The sequence below is a fragment of the Saimiri boliviensis genome, chromosome 2, assembly GCF_048565385.1.
Source record: "Saimiri boliviensis isolate mSaiBol1 chromosome 2, mSaiBol1.pri, whole genome shotgun sequence".
NCBI lineage: Eukaryota > Metazoa > Chordata > Mammalia > Primates > Cebidae > Saimiri > Saimiri boliviensis.
This window is the reverse complement of record NC_133450.1, coordinates 150,309,326-150,328,237: the sequence shown is the minus strand read 5'-3', so window position 1 is coordinate 150,328,237 and position 18,912 is coordinate 150,309,326. Positions and strand designations below refer to the sequence as shown.

Here is an 18,912-nt window from a genome sequence, read left to right as displayed (position 1 = left end):
GAGTCCTTCTAGCAAATTTCAAAACTAAAGGTGGTTTGGAGAACCCCTCAAACTTGCAATTTAATAAGGGTGGTCTTTTTTTTTTTTTTTTTTTTTTTTGACAGAGGCTCACTCTGTTACTTAGGCTGGAGTGCAGTAGTGGTGGGATCATAGCTCACTGCAGCCTCAAACCCCTGGGCTTAGGCAATCCTCCTACTTCAGCCTCCCGAGTAGTGGGGACTACAGGCACATGCCACCAGCCTCAGCTAATTTTTTATCTTTTGTAGAGATGGAGTCTCAGTATGTTGCTCAAGCAAGACTCAAACTCTTGGGCTCAAGTGATCTTCCCACCTCAGCCTCTCAAGTGTGGATTACAGGTATGAGCTATGCACCTGGCCTGGGGGTGGTCTTGTGTGGGCTATGTTCCCTCTCACTTTGCAATTGTCTTAAGTCTTAAGCTATATGAATGGCGGTACTAGCTTAGAGGAATATTAAAACACCATTCAAGTATAACAGTTGTGTGACCAAGAAGAAAATTAGTCCAATTTAGGAGAGTGATCAGCAGATTTACAGAAGTCTATTTTCAAGGAAATGAATGGAATATATTTCAGATAATAGCCATTGATAATGAAAAGTTGCAAAATATTAGGATATGGTGCAAAAAAAACCTATGTCTTAACAAAGGAAAAAAGAATAGCCGGAAGCTCTAGCTAAAGCAAAACATTTACCAGAATGTCATGTTTCAAATATGAAATAATTTTAAACATAATATTTTTCAGCAAATCTTAAAATATTAGAGAGGATAATCTATTTAACCTTGGTGCTAGTGTGTTTTCTTTTGAGTGACACAATGATTATAGGATCAGAAATGTAGTCAAGGGAATGTAATTATTAGCACTCTCTGGCTCTGTGATGAATAATGTGATGAATAGTCATAATAATGTAAAATTTGTTTATTGATTATCAACTTTTAAAATAAACCATTGCACAAAGCATGGAGAAGTTAATCCTGATTAAGAACAGAATGTAAACACTCTCAGCTTTGACGATGTTGAAGTAAAGCTCCAGATGACAGATTTTAAAAGATGAATAGTAGATAGGGAAGAGGGAAGGAGTAGTAAGGATGCAAATACTCTCATTTTATAAAATGAGGCATCAAGAGAATTCTGTTTTATAAAATGAGGCATCAAGGGAATTCTGTTGAAAATTCATGGAAAAATTAAATAGTAATGACAAAATTGATTCTGAGAGCAGTACGGAAGAGGATGTTCTATCTGGAAAAAATAGAAAACACTTAATCCACTTCACACTGTAAACAAAAGTATTAATTCAGGTAAAGTATAGACCTTTTCAAAGACAAAACAGTTAAGGCTTTAAAAGATAATACAGAAAAAAATAGATTCATGATTTCTATATGAGAGAAGGATTTTAAAACATATTAAACATTAAGAAGCCCCAACCTTAAATATAAGGATTGATGAATTTGCTTACAGTGAAATAAGAACATTAAAAATAAAATAATGGGGCTGGGCATGGTGGCTCACGCCTGTAATCCCAGCGCTTTGGGAGGCCTAGGTGGGCGGATCACAAGGTCAGGAGTTCAAGACCAGTGGACTAACATGGTGAAACCCCATCTCTACTAAAAATACAAAAATTAGCCAGGTTTGATGGCATGCACCTGTAATCTCAGCTACTCGGGAGACTGAGGCAGGAGAATCGCTTGAAGCCAGAAGGCGAAGGTTGAGGTGAGCCGAGATCGTACCACTGCACTCTAGCCTGGGCGACAGAGGGAGACTCCATCTCAAAATAAATAAATAAACAAATAAAATAAGTAAAAATAATAAAATAAAACAGTAGGTGGGAGGCGATGGGAGGGAACTTACAGGATAGATCAATAGGTGCAGCAAGCCACGTGTATACGTACGTAACAAACCTGCACGTTTTGCATGTGTGTCCCAGAACTTAAAGTTAAAAAAATAATTGGCCTAGTGCAGTGGCTCTGTAATCCCAGCACTGTCGTAGGCTGAGGCAGGCGGATCACAAGGTCAGGAGTTCGAGACCAGCCTGACCAACATAGTGAAACCCCATCTCTACTAAGTGTACAAAAACTAGCTGAGCATAGTGGCACATACCTGTAATCCAGTTACTCAGGAGGCTGAGGCAGGAGAATTGCTTGAACCTGGGAAGTAGAGGTTGCAGTGAGCCAAGATAGTGCCATTGCACTCCAGCCTGGGTGACAGAGCAAGACCCCGTCTCAAAATAAAAAAACAAAAAAACCAAAAAAACACAAAATTGTAAAAAAGCAAGCCACAGACTTGAAAATATCTAGAATACATATTTAATAGATACTTGTTATAGCCAATAAAGGACCCATATCTAGAGTATATGAAGAACTTATATACCCCAATAAGAAAATACAACTTAATGGAAAAATCAGCAAATAGACTCAACAGCCACTTCAAAACAGGATATAATTAATTGATCAATAAATGTATGATAAGATATTCAATCTCAGCCAGCCGAAAAATGCAAATTAAAACAGTAAAGAGATATCACTACACACCTGTTAGAATAGCTAAAATTTAAAAAGACTGAAAAATAGCAAGGATTGCTTCTGGAACTCTCATCTACAGCTGGTGAAAAGAGAAACTAGTTTAACCAATTTGGAAAGCAGTTCAGCGTTATCTATTAAAATTAAGATACCGTATCTCGTGGCCTACTAATTTCTCTCTTAGGTATATATCCAAAAGAAATATATGTCTATGTGTACCAGGAGACATGTATGAGAAAATTTATAACAGCTTTATTCACAATGGCCTAAACCTGGGAACAACCAAAATATTCATCCATGGGAGTATGGATAAATAAATTATTGTAAGGATCTATTATGGAATTCTATATAGCAGTGAACATTAATGACTGCAGCTAAATGCTACAATATAAGTGAATCTCACGAACATAATATTGAGCGAAGAAAAGCCTAATGCAAAAGAATATATAGTGTATGATTCTGTTTACTTAAAATTTAAAAAAGTAGTGAAACTACAGCGTTGAGTCATGCATCTTTGGATGGCAAAAACATAAAGAAAAGCAAGGAAGTTATTACTACAGAAATCAGGAGAGTTTTATGTTTTAGGAAAAGGGAGTGAGTTATGCCTTGGAGAGTCATGCAGGAAACTTCTGTGGTCTGACACTCCTTTATGTTTTTTTTGTTTTTTTATTTTTGATTTTTTTTTGGCGTGTGACCTATTTCACAAGCTGAAAAGAGGGTTAAATAAAAAGAACTAGTGGTTTAAGAAAGTTATTTAAATAACAAAGGTAACCAATAGAGAAACTAAAATAGTGCTGTAACTGCTAAAAATTGAGAGATGTAGAACGATGTAATGAGCTAACATCTTCACTGTGGTCACAGGAAGTTAATAAGAACATTTCCAAATTAATACACATATTATGAAATAAGAACCAAAACCAACTTTAAAAGTGTTCTTTGTTATGCAATTTTCTTCTTAAAATAATGTATACTTATACATTTTATAACCAAGAAAAAATCTGTTATATTAACATTTTTATATTTTTAAAACATCTGTATGACTGAACAACCAGATTAGAAACAAATTTTTGGCTGAGTTAACTTAGTTTGAGGGATTTTAATTTTTTTATGAGTTGTTTTGTAGTGCCCTACGTATTTATTGAAACAATTTTATATATTCAATAAAATATCAGAAATTATCTCTTCTCTCTGTGTAACTTTCAGATTACTTGTGAGAACTTTGAGAAGCATCCAAATAGGAGATTGCAAAACTTTTTCGTTTTAGTAGTAAAATCTCACTTATTGTGCAGTTTTTGAGAACTGTAATAGAAGAGTTTTTATTGTTGCCTTTCCTGACTCCATTGCATTTTAAAGGCATTTTCATTAATAAATAACATAATGTTAAACAGCTTTGATAAACCACTCCCACTCTCACCCCCGTGTCACCTCCCAAAAACTAAACAAACCAACTGAAATCGCTATACTTCTACAAAAACTCAGTATGATGTCTCCCATAAGAATTAATCTAAGGAAACAATGTCCTCATCACCCACCATTTCACGATGCATTATACTCAGGTGAAAGTTTAACTTTTAATGTGAAACACATTTTAACATGGCTTTTTAACAACAAGGGCAAGATACCTACAGATCATTTTAATTGTGAATACAGATCCATTTGAGCTCACTGATAAACTACGCAAGAGAAAAGTTGCTTTTCAAATAAGGAAAAGTGTCTGTCTTTTAATTGCTTGTCTGTGTTTTTCTTTCTTAAGATTTATTTTTGTTTTTAAAAAGAATCAGATTTGGCTTGAAAAACATATGCAAATTTTCTATACAAAAGTGATTTATGTAAAAAAAACTTGAAAAAAGTAATATGAAGTAGGCCAGTATTCTTCGAATATAAAATAAAAGGAATTTGAAAGTTGAGGTTCTACTTTGTTAAATCAACTACTAAAAATATGATGGATTAAACTTTGAGACTCTTGGAAAATGTTACCATAATATTTATGATGAAATCATAAATTTTATAAAGGGAAAAATTATTGTTCCAACTCAGTAGTTCTTTTTCACTTTTCTAGCAAACCTAGAAAAATAAATATGACATTGTTCTGAGGAATCTGTTGTCCAAAGGCAGTTAAGAAGCAAATCCAACAACTATTCTTGTAAATCAAAGCAGTTTTCTTTGTATTTTTTATTGTATACTTTAAACTTGCTTTTTAGGGAAGTATGCTGAGACATCTGAATTCCTTTGCCTTTGGATTTTGGAACTATTTTGGTCTTATTTCAATTGTTAACTATCTGTCTGCTTGTAATGTTTCAATACTTTTGAGTGTTCACAATAAAAAGAATAAAGACACCCACTACACTCATTTACGACACAGGATGGACAGGAGCCACTCAAATGTCCACACTCAGTTCTGGCAAGTGACATTGCCTCTGGTCTTGTGTTTTGGTTTGGTGGGCTCACTCCTTTCCTTGTTCACCCTTTGAATCCACATTTCAAAGGATGACCATTTTAGTCCACCTGTGCTAAAAACACTGGTTAAGTCTTCTTTCTCTAAAAGGTTGCATTTCAGGTATGAGATTTAGAAAATAACTATAGGTATAAAGATCAGCCAATCTGTTTTTAAAACAAGGCTGACAAGTAACCAGCTGCAGGCACTAAGTTCAACCTACAAGTGTACACTGTATTTTAAAATCAGTCTGAGTCATCTGTTCTGTCTGTTTGGCACTTTGTTTACAGTACATCTTTAGCCTTCTCATGTAGCAATAATATTGGTAAGTGGTAGTCATAAGAAAAAATCAACTTGATCTTGACAAAATGTGAAACTTAATCTTGACAAAATGTGTACCCTATGTGTGGAGAAGGGATGTTTTGGAAAGTGTTGAGCAATTATTTAAAATGCCTGTGTGTGTGTGTGTGTGTGTGTGTGTGTGTGTGTGTGCGTGCATGTACCCTTTATGTAATATTTAATGACTCCTGTTCTAAGAGGGTGTGTTTTTCTTTCTTAAAGAGCTGGCAGCTGGCCTATCCTCTTAGAAATGGGAAATTTCTTAGGCTAATTTACAGAAGCAGGCTATGTTTTTAGACTACGAAGCTGTAATTCTTTGTCCAGACAGTACTGCCAATTATCTGTGAATATCTTTATTCAGTAAAGACTTAAAAAAGAAAGATCTTTTTATTAGCCTATTTTGCATATAAGTTTTCAGGATAATCGTATATTAATGTCACTTCTAAAGCAGAAAGGAGTTATTTAAAGGGATGACCTGATTATCTTGATAAAGAAAATATAGTTGCAACCCATTTTCTGAAAAATTGGCCTTGGATTTGAATGCAATCTGGAAGGTGAAAACTTTGGATTTAATTTCAAGCTCTAGGACAATAAAGTTTGAGTCAAATTATTTACTCTTTCTGTTTCTTAGTTTTCCAATCTGTTAAATGAGAATCAAAGCATTTATGTACTTTTCTCCTTATAAAGAAATAAAGCATTGATAACTGATTAGAAGGTACGAATCAGTGCACATGCATTTGTTCTGTTTGAAACACCAAGCCAAGCATCCTCTTCGTCTGCTCCTTCCTCATGAGACCAAAGTGCACCCTTGGGGTCATCACATTTTTTATGGCAAGGAAAAGCCCTCTATCTGTGGTGAGAATTCAGAGATAAAAATAAATTTTTGTGCCACGTGGAGCTCAGATAACCAGGAAACAGCCAAAGTTAAGACATACTTTGTGAAAATTGCATTTCATGTTTTTGAAAATATAAGAGCATTTTCTCAGAGAGAGAAGACATGTATGAGTGGGGCTAGAATCAGAAATAAAGAAGGTGAAGAGGTTGTAGCAATCATTCTTCTGAGGGTCTTTAAAATAGAAAAATAAAAATAAGCAAAAATGTAATTCTCCAATAGACGAAGAAGGAATTGGTTTTGTCACTTTTTGGAGGTCTTTTGAGTTTATAACATGCCGATATGGGTTATTACATCAGCCACCAATTAGCATATGAAGTGCCAACATATATGCCAAGCTACATACTATGCATTGGGAACTCAAAAGTGAGTAAGAGGCCAGGTGCAGTGGCTCATGCCTATAATCCCAGCACTTTGGGAGGCTGAGGTAGGCAGATCACTTGAAGTGAAGGGTTCAAGACCAGCCTGGCCAGCATGACGAAACCCTGTCTCTACTAAAAATAAAAAAAAAAATTAGCCAGGTGAGGTGGCACACACCTGTAATCCCAGCTACTTGGGATGCTGAGGCAGTAGAATTGCTAGAACATGGGAGGTGGAGGTTGCAGTGAGCTGTGATTGTGCCAATGCACTCTGGCCTGGACAACAGAGTGAGACTGTCTAAAAAAAAAAAAAGATAAAAAGTGAATAAGAAACAATTTTTGCTCTCAAGGTCTTAACCTTTCATGGCATAGAAATACATACAAATAATTACAATACTCTGTGATAAGTGTTAGACTAGTGGCAAAAACCTGTGCTGAGATTATGAATTTTGCCTGGGCTGGTTAGGACTGAAGAAGTAATAATTGTCCTTGGCCTTGAAGACTGAGTGGAGGTTAGGCATGGGAGGTCATCCTAGAAAGAGAGTACAGCTTGAACAAAGGCATGGAGAAATGGATGCTATGCTATAGGGACATTATTACCTATCCTGGCAAGCTGTTGTGAAAATTAAATGAAAAAGTAAGTATAAAGGGCCTGACACAGTGTAAGGACATAATAGATATTCAGTAAATGGTCACTGTTACCCTGTCTCCTTGAATGGGTTGCAGTTGTTAATATGGAACCACATATAGTTGTGACAAGTCTTCTGTAAAATGGAAGTAACACCTACTTTCAGGGTTGTTTTGAGGATGAGAGTTAATATCAGACACAGGTCTGATAATGTGCTCAATTAACAGTAATTATTATTACAATTATTGTAACACTTTGAAAGACAAAAATATATCCATATTTTACTTGTATTAAATCAATTATGAATTGGTATATATGTATAGAACTGTACTTTCTGCTAGACCAAAGCAGAAATTTGCATTACTTTATATGTAATGTGCCATATTAATGAACATGTTTTAGAATAGAGAACTCAGAAATAAGACTGAACACCTTCACCCATCTGATCTTCAACAAACCTGACAAAAACAAGCAATGGGGAAAGGATTCGCTATTTAATAAATGGTGTTAGGAGAACTGGCTAGCCATATGCAAAAAATTGAAACTGGACCCCTTCTTTACACCTTGTACAAAAATTAACTTAAGATAGATTAAAGACTTAAATGTAAAACCCAAAACTATAAAAACCCTAGAAGAAAATTTAGGCAATACGATTCATGACATAGGCATGCGCAAAGAATTCATGATGAAAATGCCCAAACCAACAGCAGCAAAAGTAAAAATTAAAAACTGGGATCTAATTAAACTAAAGAGCTTTTGCACAGCAAAAGAAACTATCATCAGAGTGAAGAGACAACCAAGAGAATGGGAGAAAATTTTTGCAACCTATCCATCTGACAAAGGGCTAATATCCACAGTCTACAAGACACTTAAATTTACGAGAAAAACGCAAACAACTCCATTAAAAAGTGGGCAAAGGACATAAACAGACACTTCTCAAAAGAAGACATTCATATGGTCTCCAAACTTACAGAAAAAAGCACAACATCACTGATTATTAGTGAAATGCAAATCAAAACCACAATGAGATATGATATACCATCGCACGCCAGTCAGAATGGTGATTAAAAGGTCAAAAAACAACAGATACTAGCAAGGTTGTGGAGAAAAATGGACACTTTTACACTGTTGGTGGGAGTATAAATTAGTTCAACTATTGTGGAAGACAGTGTGGCAATTTCTCAAAGATCTAGAGGTAGAAATATCATTTGACCCAGCAATCCCGTTACTGGGTATATACCCAAAAGAATAGAAATTATTATAAAGACACATGCATGCATATTTTCATTACATCACCATTCACAATAGCAAAGACATGGAATCAACCCAAATGCCCATCAATTATAGATTGGATAAAGAAAATGTGATACATATACACTATGGAATGCCATGGAGCCATAAAAAGGAATAAATAATGTTCTTTGCAGAAACTTCAATGGAGCTGGAAGCCATATTATTCTCAGCAAACTAATGCAGGAACAGAAAACCAAACACCGCATCTTCTTATAAGCGTGAGCCGAGCAATGAGAACACGAACATACCGAGAGGAACAACACACAGTGGGGCCTCTTGAGAGTGGTGGGAGGAGGGAGAGCATCAGAAAGAATAGCTAATGGATCCTGGGCTTAATATCTGGTGATGGGTTTATCTGTGCAGCAAACCACTCTGGTAAATGGCAGTATGTAACAAACTTGCACATCTGCACGTGTAACCCAGAACTTAAAATAAAAGTTGAAGAAACAAAAAGAATATGTTTTACATGTGATCTGGCATAAATAAGTCATCCAATCATATTTGTTTTTTTCATTTCTGTGTTTCTGCACTGGATGCCATAGCGGGCACCCAGTAGATGTTTAAGGAAATAGCAGCTACGTAAATTAGTGAGTGGGTAGATCTCTAGTTGGCTCTCTCAAACACATTTTGTTTTTAATGGAGGAAAACAGCTTTAGATCCTGAAATTGCCCTTTGAAAACCAAGTTTCCAAGCCATTTGAACAGTTAAACGTGGTGTCAGCTTGTAGTGAGGCTCAGGCTGCTCCAAAATCTGCGCCTGGAGGATGCACTGGTCCAACCTTTAATTGTCATTCTAAGCAGTTATTATATCTATGATTATTATGACATTTCTAATAACTATTATTGTAGAGGTCAATGTAGTGTTATATAAATAAATCTAGACCAGAATGTCTTATGAGTTTACCTCATACTTTTTCTTCTTGGAACCTTAGTGAGATGTCTGAAATGGTAAAAAAAAAATTCCGCACTTTTTATTTTCCAGGGAACCCTTCTTACCTTTTTCCTCTGTCCAACTGTGTATGCTTCTGAGAGGTTGTGTCCCCACCGTTCTTTCTAGCTTTAATTATGAGCACTGATAATAATAGAGATGATTACATATAGGGTGGCTCGAGCTTGTGAAAATGACACTGACTGTGTCACTTTAAAATACTGGATTACATAAGGAAAAATCAGCATGGATGCACTTGCACTTCCTTGTCACATAATGCAGCTACAACCTCAAAGTACCAGTTATCTCTTCTGCTGGCTTCTAAGCAAGGCTGTGCCTAAGCCACAACACACAATGGCACTTTTGTCTTACTTTCAAAGCACTGTTAAAAAAAAAAAAAGATTCACAACTTTCCTTGAAAATTTATCTGTTCTTCAAGAACTTATCATTTGGTTCACAATCTAAAAACAAAATTTTTGTAATGTTGTAAATTTAGCATAGGTCCTCTTGTTTTTTCCTTGTAGAAAAGGATATACACACGCACACATATATATGTATAGATATGTAAAACCAACATTCTTTTTGTTGTAATCAGTTATTTGGCCTAGATTTAGATTCCTTCAGCTGGTGGAGTTTGAAAATCTTTTCTTTCATAGATTTGGAAACTAGTGTTTTTTAGTTAGAAATTCATACTCTGTAATTTTAAGAAGCTGTCTGGCTTGTTCTCAAACTTGTATCTACTTTTGGTTAAGACATTTGATATTTTAGATGCTGCCTTTATGGTTCACAGCCATTACTATCCTGGTTCTTCATGTTCAGTTGTTCTTTTCCTCATTGTCATTTATTCACTGAGTAGCTACTATTAGGCTAGACATCTAAAATAGCTTTATTTATTTATTTATTTATTTATTTATTTATTGGGACAGAGTCTTGCTATGTCACACAGGCTGGAGTGCAAATGGCGTGATCTCAGCTCACTGCAACCTCCACCTCATGGGTTCAAATGATTCTTCTGCCTCAGCCTCCTGAGTAGCTGGGATTATAGGTGTATACCACCACATCCAGCCAATTTTTTTGTATTTTTAGTAGAGATGGGGTTTCACCGTGTTGGCCAGGCTGATCTCAAACTCCTGACCTTGTGATTCACCCACCTTGGCCTCCCAAAGTACTGGGAATACAGGCGTGAGCCACCTCGTCCAGCCTAAAATGGCTATTTTTGTAGGACAAAAAAAAAAAAAGACAACCTAATGATCAATCTCATAAGTAACTATTGAGCATGTACCACGTACAAAGCAAAGGTTCGATTATATAGAGAAAGAAATCTAAAGGTGGAATATCAAACAATGGTATTTCAAAGATTCACTCTTATTGACTGGGTATACTTTTCTATTTGTTAACAAATGTTTTATGTGGCACCTAACTTTTAAAAATTAATCGTTTGTAAACCATGTGGTGAATTAACCTGACCAAAAAAAATTCAGCAAAAAATTTTCTTAAAGTTTATAGGTTTGAAAGGTGAAGGCCAGGTGCGGTGGCTCATGCTTGTAATCCCAGCACTTTGGGAGGCCCAGGTGGATGAATCATGAGATCAGGAGATTGAGAACATTCTGGCCAACTAAAAATACAAAATTAGCCAGGCATGGTGGCACATGCCTGTAATCCCATCTACTCAGAAGGTTGAGGCAGGGGAATTGTTTGAACCCGGGAGGTGGAGGTTGCCGAGATAGCACCACTGTACTCCAGCCTGGTGACAGAGCAAGTACTCTGTGTCAAAAAAAAAAAAAAAAAAAAAAAAAAAGTGAAAAAGTTGTGCCAATGTGTTGAAAAATAGTGAAATGATATGGAAATCCATAAAATAAAAACTGAAAATTCTTTTCTTACCACCTGGAGTAAATTGTCTTAACTACTTAGATTTTACTTCAGACCTCTTTTTTTTCTTTATTTTACATATGAAATAAAATCTGCAAGTTTTTTTTCCCCACACAGAATTATGTCACGGACAATTTTTTTACATACAAAACACTTCTGAAATCAAGAAGAGTCAATATGTCCACTTTTAAATGGCCTTTAAGAAAATTGCTTCCCGTATTTAATTGCTTTTTAATTGAGTATTTTGCAAAATTAGCATTGATTGTTGTAGTTGTCCAAAAACATTAAAAAAAGGCATATAATCTCAAAACAGTTTCATTTAAAACCATCTTTTAAAGAACATAAGGTACATGCAGTAACCACATGATTTTGGCACAATGGGTTGAAAATAAAACCAAAATAGTTACTCAAATGTTTTATCTATGCTATACCAAATAAAAACGGACTTCGCATTCTTGAAAAGAACAAACTATGCTCCTAGGGAGCACAGAGGTGCGACGGCTGATATGAAATGATGTTGGTATCATCTTAATTTTAGAAAAAAATTAAAAGAACTTGGAATTTCTACATAAGGGTCACCTTCCTTTTAATTTTTTCTTTTTCTTTTCCTTTTTTTTGAGACAGAATCTCCTCTGTCACCCAGGCTGGAGTGCAATGGTGCAATCTCGGCTCATTGCAACCTCTGCCTCCCGAGTTCAAGCAATTCTTCTGCCTCAGCCTCCCAAGTAGCTGGGATTACAGGCGCCCACCGTCATGCCTGGCTGATTTTTTGTATTTTTAGTAGAAACAGGGTTTTGCCACATTGACTAGGCTGGTCTCAAACTTCTAACCTCAGGTGATCCACTCACCTTGGCCTCCCAATTTTGATTTTTCCTGAGCATAGGAAATCAAATGAGTAGATGGCATACAAATTTTAATAGCAAAATATCTAACATAACTCATTGTATTTAGTTTAAGAACCTTTTAGTGAAGGTAGAGTATAATATATATATATATATATATATATAAAATTATAAGGTAGAATATTATATATATATAAGGTAGAGTATAATATAGATTATATATATATATATATATATATAAATAATATTTTCTGCTAGTAAAAGTTCTGGTTTCCAGGGAAAACATAAATATATCAGCATTTTGTAGGTTTCCACAAAAAAGCATTGACTTAAGTTTTCACCACCTAGCAAACTTCAGAATACTGTCATGTGGCAGTCATTCTGCACTGAAATAAAAAAATGCTTGCTGTTTTTTCTAAAGTGAAGAAGGGGGTTGCACTGGATGATCCCCCAAAATCTCTTCTCAGAAACACTTGTTCTTAAATTTATTGCAAGCCCTTCATATTTCCTCTATGAGATACAGAAAGAGCATAATATACACCTGTAAACACCAGTTTATTGAAATTCCATTGCTAGCAAGCGTGTTTTTTAGGTATCTTTTCTGTATCTTTCAAACTATAGGCATAACCCCTACGGAAAGAAAAATAACATGGACATCTGAACACATAAAAATGTAAACCTGGTCTTTTCAACTTTAATTATAAAAGCATTTATTCCTTTATTCCTTTATATTGTAAGCTCTATTAGTGAACTTAAAATGTGATGAAATTTGATTTCACTGAAACATCAACATAGCTATTTTAAAGCTCTGTGTATTTGTACCAAAAAGTTACAAATTATAAGTAGGATCAGTCTATGGAAATTCAGGTTTCATTTTCTTTTCTTTTTCTTTGAAGACAGAATCTCATCTGTCACCCAGGCTGGAGTGCAGTGGTGTGATCTTGGCTCACTGCAACATCTACCTCCTGGGTTCAAGTGATTCACCTGCCCCAGCTTCCTGAGTAGCTGGGATTACAGGTGTGCACCACCACACCTGGCTAATTTTTGTATTTTTAGTAGATACGGGGTTTCACCATGTTGGTCAGGCTGATCTCGAACTCCTGAACTCGTGATCCACCCACCTCGGCCTCCCAAAGTGCTGGGATTACAGCCATGAGCCACCATGCCCTGCCCAGGTTTCATGGTGTGGAAGGTGAATTGAAACTCATAGGAAAATATATGGTTCTTGTTTTCCCACCTCTACATGAACATATTGCCAGTCATATATTGAAAGGTGAAGTATGAATTGTTCAAGACAGATTGATGAGATGTGTGGGAATCTTACTTTTTTTTAATCTGTTGAAATGATTGATGAAAAGGTTTTAAAGTTACCTAAGACAAAATAATGTATATATTTACCTATAATAAAAATGCATGAAATATGTTTCTTCCCAGTTTCTTTAGTCATATGATACTAGGATCTGACTGTAGGCTCTCTTGTTCACTTTTATTTTAAGCTGAAAGAAGGACAAGTCAACAAATTGTTAGTTACTCTTAGCGTTGCCAGACTGATCAAGTATTGCCATGTTCTGCATTGATAGAAATCTAAGTGGAGTACTTTGGGTGCTCAAGCTGAGTCACTGTTAGGCCATTTTATATTAATAAGTGATTTTTATATAGTAGGGGCTCAGAGTGCAAGACTGCATTGTCTCTTCATTTTTACCTTTGGAAAATATTTTGATGATTACCTAAAGTGGTTAAGAAAAAAAAAGGCCTTCTACTAAGAAATCTGGGAGAATTAAACCAGAGTAGATAATCAGACTGTGTCTTTATAAAATGTATTAGTCACATTCATTTATTATCAACATGTATTATTTGTTTGCAATAAAATACATGTATTTATTGTAAAAAAAAAAATCCAAAACCATAAGTAAACAACACTGGTAAATTACCAGTGGCACCTGGGGAGATTACTACAATAAATTAATGCTTGTAGGAGAATAAGTTGGCTAGTGAATGATCTTTCCTCTTTTCTTAGGTGAAGGGATTATTAGCCTTATATTTAAGGAAATAAAAAGTTGCCAGGTTTTACTACCAGTGAACAATTCCTAAATCCACCTCTTGTCCTTGAAAGATCAGTTAGTTCTGGCCACTAAACTTAATGTCTGCGTAGGAGGGTAAGATCAACTCTTTCTTGGAGAGTCTTAAAGGAAGGCTGAGCCCTGAGGGAAGAACAGGGGGAAGAAAAGGATTTCAGTTCTTAAAGTAATCAGAAGAGCTCTGACCTGGTCATGAGTAAGACTGAATTTAGATCATTGCTCCTAACCACTGTGTGACCCGGGGCCAATTATCAATCTCTCTGAGCATCAGTTTTCCCATTAATGAAATGAATGGGTTGAGATAAGGAAAAGTCTAAGGTGGGAAAGAGATTGTAGAAATGTCTAAGACATGGCTTCTACAAATTTAGTTGAAAAAATTGGCCTGAGAAAGAGCAATATTGAGCAATATTTCTAGAGTGAGGTGATGGTGGGGAAATGAGGGAGATGAGAATGGAGAGGACCTTAGCAAAGGGCTCAGCTAAAAGTCTGATCCTGTTTAACACCTTTATTCAGGATCTAGAACTAAGCTATTCAATATGGCAGCCTCTAGCTACATGTGGCTACTGTTGGAATTGAGATGTACTATAAATGTAAAATATACAATGAGTTTTTAAAATAGTATCAGGCCAGGCATGGTGGCTCAAGCCTGTAATCCCAGCACTTTGGGAGGCCGAGGCGGGCGGATCACGAGGTCAAGAGATGGAGACCATCCTGGCCAACACGGTGAAACCCTGTCTCTACTAAAAATACAAAAATTAGCTGGTGGTGTGCGCCTGTAGTCCCAGCTACTCGGGAGGCTGAGGCAGGAGAATTGCTTGAACCTGAGAGGCGGAGGTTGCAGTGAGCCGAGATTGTGCCACTGCACTCTAGCCTGGCGCCTGGCGACTGGTGACAAAGTGAGACTCTGTCTCAAAAAAAAAAAATGAAATAAAATAGTATCAAAAAATCTAAAATATATCTGTAACAATTTTAAGATACTGATTAAATTCTAAAACAATAGTTCTTTGGATAAATTGGATTTTAAAAGCATATTATTAAAATTTATTTTACCTGCTTTTTTTTTTTTTGAGACAGGGCCTCGCTCTGTCACCCAGGCTGGAGTGCAATGGCACAATCACAGCTGACTGCAACCTCTGCCTCCCAGGTTCAAGCAATTCTCATGCTTCAGCCTCCTGAGTAGCTAGGTTTACAGGCGTGTGCCACCATGCCCAGCTAATTTTTGTATTTTTATTAGAGGTAGGGTTTCTTTCACCATGTTGGCCAGGTTGGTCTCGAACTCCTGACCTCAAGTGATCTACCTGCCTTGGCCCCCAAAAGTGCTGGGATTACAGGCATGAGCCACAGTCCCAGACCTACCTGCTTGTTTAAAAAATTTTTACTGTGGCAACTAGAAAATTTAAAATTACATATATGATTTGTATTCTATTTCCATTGGATGCTACTGATCTAGGCTCTGATTGCAAGACAGTACACCAGGTACACCTTGGGAAAATGTGCAATGAATAATCTCTATATGGATGTGGAAAATATTGCAATTATAAGAATGGTTTAATAGAACGCGTGTCATCAGGAATTTAAATATTAAGTAGATAAGAGAAAAGCAGGAAAATAGGAATGATTACAGTACTTGAAGGGGAATAACAACAAGTTTGCAAACTACATATGAACGTGAACCTCCAATTGACAAAAAGCAGTTCAGAGCTAGTCTGTCTGCAGCGAAACAGGCCAGAGAGTCATGCCTTGTTTGTGGTGATTGATTCTTTTTAACCGAGCCTTTCTGCACTTGATTTAGGAAAGAAGATAGGGAAGGAAGAGGGGAAAGAAACAGGGAATGATTTACAAAGCATGTTTATAGATCTTACAAGTTGGCTTCACTAAAGCCTATAAAAGGAGTTAATATGTGTCAATAAATGAGTAGCTAACTACTATAATAAGCATAATAGTGTTTGCTAAATAGCAACTTTTCTTCCTGGAAAATTTCCTTTACATCATACAGATGAATCATTTGCTTCCAGAAAATAGTACACTTACTGTAGACTCAGTTCAATCCCAGTGATTAGATTCGACTAGCCAAGTCAGGTCAGATTTCACGGTAACATGACAAAAGGGAGAATAAAACTCTAAAAGGACACTGAAAATGTCCTAAACACCATATCCAATGACTTTTCACAGTCTTCATCCTTCTAAGCTTCAGAGCACCACTTGACAGTAATAACCTTCCCTTTAACATTTTCTCTCCCTTGCCTTCCAGTGATGTGATGTCTGAGTCCTTTGCTTTTCATGCTGACTTGTCCTGACAGGGAAGCAATATTGATTGAAGAACAAAGGTTTGTGGGTTGTGGTAAACACTGGGGCAATAGTTCATGTAAAATGCTTACTAGGTTCTCAATCAATTATAGCTATTAGCCTTTTTAATTATCTTAGACTGAATATTTTCCTTCACCCAAGCCTTACATTTAAGTTCTCTGTTCTTCATATACTACAGAATTGCATTTACTTTTTTTTTTTTTTTTAGATGGAGTCTTGCTGTGTCGCGGAGGCTGGCGTGCAGTGGCACGATTTTGGCTCACCACAACCTCCGCCTCCCAGGTTCAAGTGATCCTGCCTCAGCTTCCTGAGTAGCTGGGATTACAGGCACGTGCCACCACACCCAGCTAATTTTTATATGTTTGATAGAGACGGGGTTTCACCATGTTGGTCAGGCTGGCCTCAAACTCCTAACCTCAGGTGATCCTCCTGCCTCGCCCACCCAAAGTGCTGGGATTACAGACGTGAGCCACAGTGCCCAGTGTACATTTACTTCTTTTATTTCAAATGTTACCCCTTTATGAATAAACAGCTGCACAATGTCACATCTGAACCTCTCTGTGAATGTATCAGTATTTTTTATGTGTTTTTTTTTTTTTTTTTTTTTTTTTTTTTTAAGTCCTGGGCAGTGTATGACAGGCAGAAGCTTCTTTCTCCCAAATCTGTGTGCCTCTAAGAGCCCTGATGTCACTCCGCCTCTCCATTTTTGCCAGGTGCAGCATCACAGATGTGTGTCTGGGTCTTCCTCCAGTCCTTCAGTATTGCGCTCCCCGGAGCTCTGTGAATACAATGCAGGCGGGGATGCCAATACATTCCAGCATGATTTTAGTTTGGTTTCATGTGGGAGTTCCAGGGTACTACAGTAGTCTTATGATGAGGTCAAGGAAACTTTCTATGATTGACACAAAATGAGAGAAATTGTGTTTATAAGATTTAGCTGTTGGGCTTTTGGGCATCTCTCTGGCTTAGTTCCTTCATTTGTAGGATGAATGATTTAGACTTGATCTCAACAATTCCTTGTGCTGGATGCTGAGCTTTTTGACGACAGTGGGCACGTTAAGGATGGCAAAGCACATGATATTCTTTAAGCCTTCAAATGAAATAGTGTTGTTCAAGGCAAGACAATGGGAATAGATTCTCAAATTCACATTAGGGATAATTTCAATAGCTATGATAAATCCACAGGATTGCCATCCTGACAAGCTTCATATACTTGTTACTACTTTTATCACTGAAATGATAACTTATTGGTCATTTTAATCATAAAAGTCTTGCTGATTTTAATTTTTGTAGATTACAAAGTAAAAATCCTTATTTATTTATTTAGGATTAAATAAATGCTGAAAACATATTCATTGTGAAAAATTCAGACAATGGGGAAAATTAAAAGAAGGCAGTAAAAATCACCCCCAAATTCTGGCCACCAGGAAGTAATAATTTATAAAAATTTAGTTAGCATTCTAATGTGTATGACATCACATAAATTAGAATAAACTATAAATGCTGTCTTGTAACCTGCTTTTGTTCTTTCTCTCTTTTTTTTTTTTTTTTTGAGAAGTCTCACTTTGTTGCCCAGGCTAGAGTACAGTGGCATGATCTTAGCTTGCTGCAACATTTACTTCCCAGAGTCAAGTGATTCTCCTGCCTCAGCTTCCTGAGTAGCTGGAATTATAGCTGGAATAATAGCTGGCCACCCTGCCCAGCTAATTTTTTGTATTTTTAGTAGAGATGGGTTTTGCCATGTTGGCCAGGTTGGTCTGGAACTTCTGACCTCAGGTGATCCACCTGCTTTGGCCTCCCAAAGTGCTAGGATTATAGGTGTGAGCCACTGCACCCAGCCTATAACCTGCTTTCTGAAAAAGTTTTTGGTGTATTGTAGATATCTTTCTTCAGTAGTGGCAGTTGATTTATAATTATCTTTCATAATAGCCATATTCCATTATATAATGGAACTGATGGTTCCATAATACCATTATAAATTTATTTATTGCTTTCATGATGGACATTTAAGCTATTTCTAATTTCCCACTAGTATAGGCAGAACTGTGATGAACATCAAGTCATATCAAAGCTTACAAACAGATTCAAACACACTCGTTTTGAAATAGGAGCAAACTTATCTTGTTAGTCAGGCAATTAAGAGGCAGTCAGTAAATATACTTTGATGATTGTCCCTGTGATGCCCCAGTTCCTGATTTCCAATAGATTAATGCAGTCACCATTATTTTCCAAAAGGTTGGAAACTTACACTTAATCACTGTAACTAAAAATTAATTTTGTGCTATTAGAAATGAGAAGTTAATATGAAGTATCCTTTCCCCAGCTGAAACTATTATGGTTATTTCTAATTCAGCCAGCCCTTGTGCACATAGTAAACATGTATTTGCTTCTTATCTCATTTGAATAAGAAGGTT

General features: G+C 36.3%; 1 protein-coding gene across 2 annotated transcripts in view; it reads left to right on the top strand.

Annotated features, from left to right (window-relative positions):
* The window catches only part of TMC1 (transmembrane channel like 1), a 475,132-nt gene that overhangs the window by 26,087 nt on the left and 430,133 nt on the right, over window positions 1–18,912 (top strand). For both annotated transcript variants that reach the window (XM_074394669.1, XM_074394667.1), the window contains exon 2: window positions 267–356. In XM_074394669.1, coding sequence (XP_074250770.1) covers window positions 269–356 — 88 coding nt within the window. In that variant the 5' untranslated portion in view covers window positions 267–268. The remainder of the gene's footprint in view (window positions 1–266; window positions 357–18,912) is intronic.